This window comes from Priapulus caudatus, unplaced genomic scaffold (assembly GCF_000485595.1).
Source record: "Priapulus caudatus unplaced genomic scaffold, Priapulus_caudatus-5.0.1 Scaffold1304, whole genome shotgun sequence".
Classification (NCBI taxonomy): domain Eukaryota; kingdom Metazoa; phylum Priapulida; class Priapulimorpha; order Priapulimorphida; family Priapulidae; genus Priapulus; species Priapulus caudatus.
This window is the reverse complement of record NW_014578365.1, coordinates 66,808-77,175: the sequence shown is the minus strand read 5'-3', so window position 1 is coordinate 77,175 and position 10,368 is coordinate 66,808. Positions and strand designations below refer to the sequence as shown.

Here is a 10,368-nt window from a genome sequence, read left to right as displayed (position 1 = left end):
CTTCCTTCCTAACCACCCACGCTCTGCCTTCCTTCCTAACCAACCCACGTTCGCCTGTCTTTCCTAATCCACCTACGCTCGAGCCTTCCTTCTAACCACCACGCTCGGCCTTCCTTACCACTAACACCCACGCTCGGTGCCTTCTTCCCTCACCCACGCTCTGCCTTCTTGCCTAACCACCCCCGTGTCTGCCCTTCCTTCCTAACACCCACGCTCGGCGCTCTCCTTCCTAAACACCCTACGTTTGGCTTCCGTTTCCTAACCACCACGTCGGCCTTCCTCTCTAACCACCACGTTCCTGCCTTCTTCCTAACACCCACGCTCGGCTTCCTTACCTAACACCACGCTTCTGGTCTACCTTCCTTATCTACTACCTGCCACGCTCTGTCCTACCTTCCTATTACCTACTCACCACGCTGCTGTTCTTACTTCCGATTTACCTACCCTGCCCCGCTCTGTCTCTTACTATTCTACCTAACTGCCCCGCTCCTGTCTACCAGGTTCCTATTTACGCTCACCTGCCGACGCTTTGTCTACCGTTCCATCTACCTACCTCCACTGCACGCTCAGTCTACCTGCTATCTCTCTACTGCCTCACGCTCTTGCCTTCGCTTACCTTAAGCCACCCGCCTACGGCCTATCCTTTCATTACCACCCACGCTTCCGGCCTTCATCCTAGACCACTTCACGCTCAGGCCTTGCCTTCCTAACCACCACGCTTCTGCCTTCTTCCTAAGCCACCCACGCTCGGCTATCCTTTCCTAACCACCGTACGCTTCGGCCTCTCTCTCTAACACCCAGCTATCTGCCTATCCTTTCTAACACCCACGCTCGGCCTTTTCCGTTTTCCTCAACCATCCCACGCCTCGGCCTTCCCTCCTCCTAACCACCACGCTCGGGCCTTCCTTCCTAACACCACGTTTCTGCTCTTCTAACCATCCACGGGCTCGCCTTCCTTCCTAACCACCACGCTTCGCGCCTTCCTTTAAAAAACCACCCACGGTTCTGCCTTGCCTGTCCTAACACCCACGCTCGGCCTCTCCGTTCCCTAACCACCCACGCTCGGCTTTCCTTCCTAACCAACCCACGTTCTGCACACTCCTTTCCTAACACCACACGCTCGCCATCTTCCTAAACACCCACGGTTCTGCCTTCCTTCCTAACCACCCACGGTCTCGGCCTTCCTGGTCCTACACCACCGTTCTGCCTTCCTTCTACACACCTCACGCTGGCTCGGGCTTTCCTTCCTACCCCACGCTCTTCTACTTCCTATCTCCTACCTGGCCACGCTCTGCGTCGTCCCTTCCTATCTACCTATCCACCCACGCTCTGTCTACCTTCCTATCTACCTACCTGCCCACGCTCTGTCTACCTTCCTATCTACCTATCCACCCACGCTCTGTCTACCTTCCTATCTACCTACCTGCCCACGCTCTGTCTACCTTCACCCTATCTACCTATTGTCCACCGCACGCTCTGTCTACCCTTTCCTATTGCTATCTACCTGCCACGCTCTGCCTTACTTCCATAAACCACCCCGCTCGGCCTTCTTCCTGAACACCATCGCTCGGCCTTCCTTCCTAACCCCCCACGCTCGGCCTTCCTTTCTAACCACCCACGTTCTGCCTTCCTTCCGTAACACCCACGTTCTGCCCTTCCTTCTAACACCACCGCTCGGCCTTCTTCTAACCACCACGTTCATGCCTTCGCCTTCCTACACCACCCAGGCGCCGTTCTGCCTTCCTTTCCTAACCACCCCGCTCTCGCTCTGCCTTCCATCCTAACCGCCTACGCTCGGCCTTCCTTCCTAACCACCCACGCTCTGCCTTCCTTCCTAACCGCCCACGCTCTGCCTTCCTTCCTAACCACCCACGCTCGGCCTTCCTTCCTAACCACCCACGCTCTGCCTTCCTTCCTAACCACCCACGCTCTACCTTCCTTCCTAACCACCCACGCTCTGCCTTCCATCCTAACCACCCACGCTCTGCCTTCCATCCTAACCACCCACGCTCTACCTTCCTTTCTGCCTTCCTTCCCTAACCACCCGACGCTCGAGCCTCCTTCCTAACCAACCCAACGCTCCGGCGTCTTCCTTCCCTAACCACCAAGCGCTCGGCCTCCTTCCTTAACCACCACGCTCTGCCTTCCTTCCTAAACCACCACGCTCGGCCTTTCTTCCTAACCACCCACGCTCCGGCCTTCTTCCTAACCACCACGCCTGCGCTTCCTTCCCTAAAACACCACGCTTGCCTTCCTCCGAACCACCCACGTCGGCCTTCCTTACCTAACCACCCACGCTCGGCCTTGCCTTCCGAACCACCACGCTCGGCCTTCCTTCCTAACACAACCCACGCTCTGCCTTCCTTCCTAACCACCCACGCTTCGGCCTTCCTTCCGAACCCACCCTCGTTCGGCCTTCCTTCCTAACCCCCACGCGTCGGCCTTCCATCCTAACCCCCACGCTTGGCCTTCCTTCCTAAACCACCACGCTCTGCCTTCCTTCCTACACCACCCACGCGTGGCCTCCTCCTAACCACACACGTTCTGCCTTCCTTTCCTAACCACCCACGCTTGGCCGTCCTTCCTTAACACCACGCTCGACCTCCTTCCTAAACCACCACGTTCTGCCTCCGGCTAAACCACACTTTGGCCTTCCTTGCCTAACACCCACGGCTCGAACCACCCACGCTTGGCTTTCCTTCCTACCTGCCCACGCTCTGCCTTCCTTCCTAACCACCCACGCTCTGCCTTCCTTCCTATCACAGCCTTCATCTAATCTCCCCAGTGCTGTCTACACTTCTACAGCTTCAATACATTCATCAGCGGCGACTTCAAAGTCACCGCGAAACCTTCTCTCATTTCTAAGCCTCCCTTTAGAGAGGGCTTCACTCGTATCTAATTTAACTATTGCAAGTGATGCTGTCCGCTACGCTTTGCTACCTATCCGCTACGCTTTGCTCCCTTTCTGCTACACTTCGCTACCTGTCCGCTACAGATCACTACCTATCCGCTACAGATCGCTACCTGTCCGCTACACTTTGCTAGCCTTCACATTGATCATCTGTCATGTGACACCCGGCATCCTGTTAGCCGCACGCACGTCGTTAGCGGCCGCCTAATCAACCGTGTTGCTGACAGACACGTACGGACGTAAGGTGCGGGGTGCGGGGACGTGAGACCCGGCTGTAATTGTGTGTAAATTGTGTGTGTGTGGACAGGTTGCAGCCGCGGCGAGGGCAGACGACGACCATGCTCGCGTGATGGCGTGAAGGCGTGTGCCGTGACGATCGAGCCGGCATCATCCCACGCGCGCGCGCGGTAGTATGAACGCAACGTCCGCTGTCTTACAGCATCTGACGTCTGCTGTGACGTCTGCTGTGACGTCTGCTGTGACGTCTGCTGTGACGTCTGCTGTGACGTCTGCTGTGACGTCTGCTGTGACGTCTGCTGTCTGCTGTGACGTCTGCTGTGACGTCTGCTGTGACGTCTGCTGTAGCATGACGGCTATGTAGGTAGAGGTGGCGCCTCCTACGTTCCTTGCTGTGACGTATCCTACACTCCACACGGTGGCGCCCCCTATGTTGCGAGCGGAGGCGGTCGCTCGCCACACACCACGCAGCGGCGACGTTGGTTGCCACGCCGACGGTACATCGATATGCGAGCGTCGTCTGCAGCACGACTCGCCGCGGGGCGAGACGCGTCCGTACCTCGCACGCGCTCACGCATGCCTCCGAATCACACCCCCCTCCCCCTCCCCCGCAGGATGTAGCAAGATACGATGATGATGATGATGATGATGATGAGTGAGGCTTGATTTAGCGGCCGCTGCCCCCAGGCCACGCAGTCATCATAATCATCGACGCTAATAATACGCCGAGATAAACAGGCTGTGCACAACAGGGGAGTAACAGGGGAGGGGGTGGTGCATCGACTTCCTCTTCTGGTGATATTGGGCGGGGGAGGGTAATACATGTGGGGCTGTCACATGCTGCCTGAGTACAGGTGACACAGTACAGGTAAGGAGATGGAGGCAGAGAGGGAGTGAAAGGAGAGGAATAAAGAGGGAGAAAAGATATGAGTTAAGAAAGAAAGAGGGGCAGAGAGGGGAACATAAAAAAGACAGAGAGAGGAGGGACGAGAGACAGAGAAAGGGAGAGAGAGCAAAAGAAACACACACAGACAGATCAAGAAGGAACGAAGGAGAAAGAGTGATAGAAAGAGAGAGACACAGAGAGTGCCGTAGAGAGGAGACATCCGATTATAATTCAAGCACAGAGACAGAGCAGTCCCTGATCTTCATGCGAGTTAGATGCAGACTCTCTCTCTCTCTCTCGCTCGCTCGCGTTCTCAGCGAGCTGCAGGGAGAATGCTAGCGATGTGTTAATGAAGCAGGAACGCATGCTGTTAATGAGGCGGCCTGCACCGCCGCCGCGGGACGTGCAGCACACACACACACGAGCAACGTCAACGACGACTATGCGCGTCCGTCATCGTTCTACGAGGCGACCTATCGTGACACACCACTCGCGAGACAATGCCGAGGGAAGGGGGGGGGGGTGATCGGTTGTCGCTCCCCGGACCGACATTCGTGAGAGTGAACACCGTCAGCGAAAGTGACAAGCGAATGTCCGGGGACGCACGATGCCCCGGGCCCCCCCGAAAGACAAGTCGGTCAGGCCGCAAGGTCAACCAGCAGGTGGTGGCAGTGTGTCACGAGATTCGCCCGGTGCATGCAGGCTCCGTGCAACGTATCGTACTTTGGCGGCGGCGATGGCGGCGGGGGCGCCACTTTACGCGGCATCTCGGGCGGCGTTTCCGGCGAAGATGCTGTCTCACTCGAGGGCGAGGGTGAGGGCGCCACCTTGCGCGGTGGGTCAGGCGAGGGCGCCACCTTGCGCGGTGGGTCAGGCGAGGGCGCCACCTTGCGCGGTGGGTCAGGCGAGGGCGCCACCTTGCGCGGTGGGTCAGGCGAGGGCGCCACCTTGCGCGGTGGGTCAGGCGAGGGCGCCACCTTGCGCGGTGGGTCAGGCGAGGGCGCCACCTTGTGGTAGCGCGTCGCTCGCACAGTTTCTTCCTCCTCACTACTCATGTCGCTATCAAACGGGTTCTTTGGCACGAAAGTCTTGTTCAGACGGACGGACACCTCTGGTAGCGCACTCGTCCTCATGCTCTCCTCCTCAACAGAGGGCGCCAGCACATCCTCAGGTTCGCTGTCTTCGTCGGCGTTCTCATCCCCAAAGGGGTTTTTGGGAGCTAGGATCTTACGGAAGAACGTTCCCGCAGGGCTGCGCCGAGAAAACAGGCGCAGTTACCACGGCAACAAAACCGCGCGAGGCTGACCCCATGAGATGGAAGTCACCGCAGGCAAGCAGAAAAAATCGCGCAAAAAACACAGATCGCGATCACGGAGAAAGTTACGCCAACAATGAGGAATGTCGTACGGTCGTCCGGTTATCACCAAGCGAACAGTCAGACGCACGAACGACGGCGAAATGAACAGCGATCGTTCTACAATAGTGAGCCTCACGTCGAGTATATTGTAGCATGCGATGCAGAACAAGAGGTCAACGTGAAGGTCAACGTGAAGGTCAACGTGAACGGGGAAAACTCTACGACTCTACTGGAACATTCCTAACATTCTTAAAACGATAATTTGATCAGGTGACGAGTGAAATTAGGAGGTTGGTGCCGAGGGAGAAAAATAACAATAAAATAAGTCGACCATTCAACTTCTGGAATGTTTTAAACTGGGTTCTGGCGTGTAACTGCCGTGGTCGGAGAGTGGAGTGGCAAGACTTACGATTTCTGAGTGATGGTGGCTAACTTGGAGTTGCTGGGCGCTAGCAGCGCTCCCTCGTTCCCCGCGCCCCCCATGAAGCGAGACTTCCTGGAGGCGGTCGACGTGACGGGCGCGTCCGGATCAAACTCCTGCGAAATATACAGCGAGAACTGAGAGAAGGCCATCGACTACAGCCACTACACGGTGACGCCATCTACTGGAGGCAAGATACACCAGGGCTATGAGGTTGTTTAGACTTGTGCTGCCCCGGTGCTATTTTGAAAGTCGTTTTCTGAATATTCTATCGGTAATAAGGATCAATAGAGTTTACTATTCTGCATTGTTCGTATAAGATAGATGACTTACAGATGCATAGAATGCATTGATACTACCATTGGTTTATATAAAACAAGTGCCGCGGAGCGACAGCGCTCATCTAACGTCTACTGCGGTGACTCTGTGGTGGAGTGGTGGGATTCTAGTAAACCCTGTTAGTCCCAAATGTGTTCACATACACGCCGAAACAGTGGAATGCACAGGGAATGCGGTATCAGGAACCTTCTCAAAGGAATGTTCGGTTGGGATCGTTATGAATAAGTTCGCCCATCGAGAATGGCGCGGTACGTTTAGCTGTCTTCAGAATTAAAAAGATGGAAGCTACCCATATTTACGTAGTAGCAACAACAATTTGCAAGCACAGAAATAGCGTAAGCCACTCATCCCATTTTACCTACGCAAGCCCTGAGCTGCGAATAGAGCAGCTGCCACCTGTAACCAATTAAACGCATGGCAAAAACTACACAGTACCACCAACACATGCCACTGGCCAGTAGCCCACTGCAGTGGGCATACGTTACACTGTAAACATACTGACAGTACGAAATGCCATAGAACATTATACGATTTAAGCGAGCATAAACCTTCTTATAACCAAATTAGCTTTATTGAAATTTCACTGTGACATTGTAGCCTGCATACATCCAGGCATGTATTAGATTACTACTAGCAAACCCGGCTAGTCGAATTCGTTCCTTAACAGACAGTTCAACAAATCATGGCCGTTAACCCTCCTCTTGAAGGTCAAAAGCGTATATTCTGACACTTACTCTACGCGCATGTCAGCAGAAAGTTAGATTTTCATGGTCCGTTTCATATAATGCCATAAAAAATGCCTAGGTCACCTGCTGAAACAAAAAAGTTCATTCAATCGCGTTCCGTCAGACCGATGTTCTCAGAAAATGTCTCCCAAAATCTGCCCTAGTGCCCATTGACCTTTACCTGTGAACTCAATTTCGGCCACATGATGGCTTTCCTTACCATGATGCCCTATACACCAACTATACACGAGCCTAGCGTCGAGCCCGTTTAGATTTGTGCCGCAATTGTCTGCAGTTCCTCCCTAACCTTAAGTTAAGGAGTGAAATGTTCCCCTTCTTTTACACCTCTTGACCTTTGACCTTTGACCCCCAGCTTCGACATCCCAACTCGTTTTCGGATTACCCCCCCACGTCCCGAATATCGTGACCGTACGTCGATCGGTTAAGATTTGTGCCCAACTGTTGACGGACGGACGGACGGACGGACGCTCGCACGGACGGACGGACGATCATGCGATTCTACAAGCTGCATCTGACTATGTCAGATGAGCTAATAATTATAAATTATGCTCAATAAAGTAGTCATGTTGACAGGATCACCAATTGGAGATTAGGATGAGATTCAGCTAACTTGTGGAAAATGCTTTCCAGAATGCCAGCAAAAGATCTAAATGAAATATACAATTTCAACATACATATTAATTTAGCATGGATCAAATTTATTTCGTCTATATTTATTTCTACCACGTTCCAAGTATTTTTATTGTTTTGGTATCATACTCCTTCATGCCTGCAGCCTAGGGAAGGCATCTACTTGTGATTTCCACCCTCAACTACTGCACGGTGACGCCATCTATAGGACATATAGGTCAAACATTCGAGTGCCTACCTCAAACACCGGCCAGTTCATCGCCATGCCAACGCCGTAGTTGTCAGACCAGTACTTTGCATCTAGGTGACTGTCAGCAACCTCAGTCGCCACTTGCATGTCCACGTACGCCATTTTGATTCTGAAGTAGAGCGAAGTAAAATTCACACTATTGGAATGAAATTCAGAAGAAATATATAGAGGGGGAAATATGATAGCACCCGCATACACAGTCACTAACGTACAGGTTCTGCATATGCTACAAGTGTGGGTCCACGTATGCATGCATTCATGTCTGCGTGTGCATATGTTTAAAATTTCACTCTCTAAAGAACCAAAACACCTGCAAGAATTGTTCAGTTCAAATTAGACAGCCTAGCTGCTTCTACGTCAAATCAATGCGCCGCCACCTACTTGGGGCTGCCGTCGAGATTCAGACATCGGTGTACATCCAGCATGGCCTTCTTGAAGAAGTCGATTCGTTTCTGCTCCATAGACTGACAGTGTTCGAACACCTGCGAGCAACGTCGATAGAAAACACTGAGACAGGCGCAGAGAATATACGGCGTCACCCGACTAGATAGATAGTGAAGAGTTTAACACATCACCATGTCATTCCTCACCATGTCATTCCTCACCATGTCATTCCTCACCATGTCATTCCTCACCATGTCATTCCTCACCATGTCATTCCTCACCATGTCATTCCTCACCATGTCATTCCTCACCATGTCATTCCTCACCATGTCATTCCTCACCATGTCACATCACATGTCTATTTTACCTGTTGCATGTCCAATCTGCTCGTCACATGGCCGCTACACATTTCGTATGCGTGTCAAGTACACTTCACACATCACATCATGTCTCCTACCTGTCGCATGTCGTCTCTACCTATCGCATGGCCACCATACCTGTTACACATCTTCCCAACGACGTGTCGCATGAGGTTTCTAGCTGTCGCATGGTCTCTGTACCTGTCGCATGGTCTCTGTACCTGTCGCATGTCCTCCATGTAACCCCCGTACCTGTCGCATGGTCCCTGTACCTGTCGCATGGTCCCTGTACCTGTCGCATGGTCCCTGTACCTGTCACATGTCCTCCATGTAACCCGCGTTCATGTCACATGTCCTCCATGTANGTACCTGGTCACACTGTCCTCGCCATGTAACCCCGGTACCGTGTCACATGTCTTCCATGTGTAACCCGCGTACCTGTCACATGGTCGCTCCATGTAACACCCCGTACCTGTCAGCATGTTCCTCCAGTGTAACCCGAGTACCTGATCACATGCTCTTCCACTTGTAACCCCGTACCCTGTCCCATCGCCCAGTGGTCCATCCCATGGGTAACCCCGCGCTTACCTGTCACATGTCTCCGCACTGTACCCCCCCGCGTACCTGTCACCATGTCTCCTCCAGTAACCACCCGTACCTTCTCGCGCCCCTCGCATGTCCTCCATGTAACCCCCCGCTACCTGTCACATGTCCCCTCCATGTACCCCCGTACCTGTCCACGCATGTCCTCATGTAACCCGCGCTTACCTGTCACATTGTTTATCCTCCATGTAACCCCGCCCGTGCCTGTACGCAATGTCCTCATGTAACCCTCGCTACCTGTCGCGATTGTTCTCCATGCTAACCCCCGTACCTGTCACATTGTCTCTCATGTAAAACCCGGACCGTACCTGTCACATGTCCTCCAGCTAACCCGTTTCGTACGCTGTCACTTATGTCCTCCATGTAACCCCCCGTACCTGTCAGCTGTCCTCCATGTAACCGCGGTACCTGTCGCATGTCCTCCACTGTAACCCGCGTACCCTGTCGCATTCGTCCTCCAATGCTACCCCGCCGTTACCTGTCACATGGTCCGTCCATGTAACCCCGTACCTGTTCACATGGTCCTCCTCCGATTACACCGCCACCCGCGTCACCTGGTCACATGGCTCCCGTCCATGTAACCCCCCGTACCCCCTGATCGCATGTCCCTCTGTCCTCCATGTAACCCGCGTTCATGTTGTTGAGTTCCTTGATCGTCTGCTCGTACTTCAGCTTTGTGCGCGCGCTCTCATCTGCCAGCTTCTCCACTCTCTCCTTCAACTTGTCCTTCTGCAGAGAGACAATGACAACGTTACCATGACAACGTTACGGTCACGACGCGTCACCGACGCACGCAGAGATGGCGACTTGTTGCTGTAAAACTTGCCAAATACTGTATACGCCATATTTTTCGCGTAGAGATATTTTCTCGAATTCAGACCTGACGAACAAATTCGCGAGCGGTTAATTTCACAGTCGGTGAATTCCCGAATCAGTGAAGAATGGGGTGTTGTTATTTTCGCGTGTTGTTATTTTCGCGGTCGGGGACGCGTTCACGAAATTCGCGAAAATTAAACCACCACGAAATATACAGCTTATACAGTATTCAGTGGCACCACGGAAACTAAAGAGGGCAATGATAGCACTTGCCGTCAGTATCATAGTAAAATCTAATCTTATCTATATAATATACTCCTGATATATATATATATATATATATCTATTACAAACAAATTAATATATGAAGAATTCCAATCATGCGCCATGTTTAATTGAGTGGAGCGACACGAAATGTGACACAGGAGA

At 52.9% G+C, this 10,368-nt stretch overlaps 1 protein-coding gene across 1 annotated transcript in view; it reads right to left on the bottom strand.

The window, feature by feature from the left end:
• Window positions 1-4,672: 4,672 nt before the first annotated feature.
• LOC106816164 (protein kinase C and casein kinase substrate in neurons protein 2-like) overlaps window positions 4,673-10,368 on the bottom strand; it is a gene marked incomplete in the record, with an annotated part of 19,028 nt that continues 13,332 nt past the window's right edge. The window contains 6 exon segments of the mRNA XM_014820721.1: window positions 4,673-5,285; window positions 5,801-5,928; window positions 7,766-7,886; window positions 8,159-8,259; window positions 8,742-8,759; window positions 9,745-9,852. Of these exon segments, the coding sequence (XP_014676207.1) occupies window positions 4,673-5,285; window positions 5,801-5,928; window positions 7,766-7,886; window positions 8,159-8,259; window positions 8,742-8,759; window positions 9,745-9,852 (1,089 nt within the window).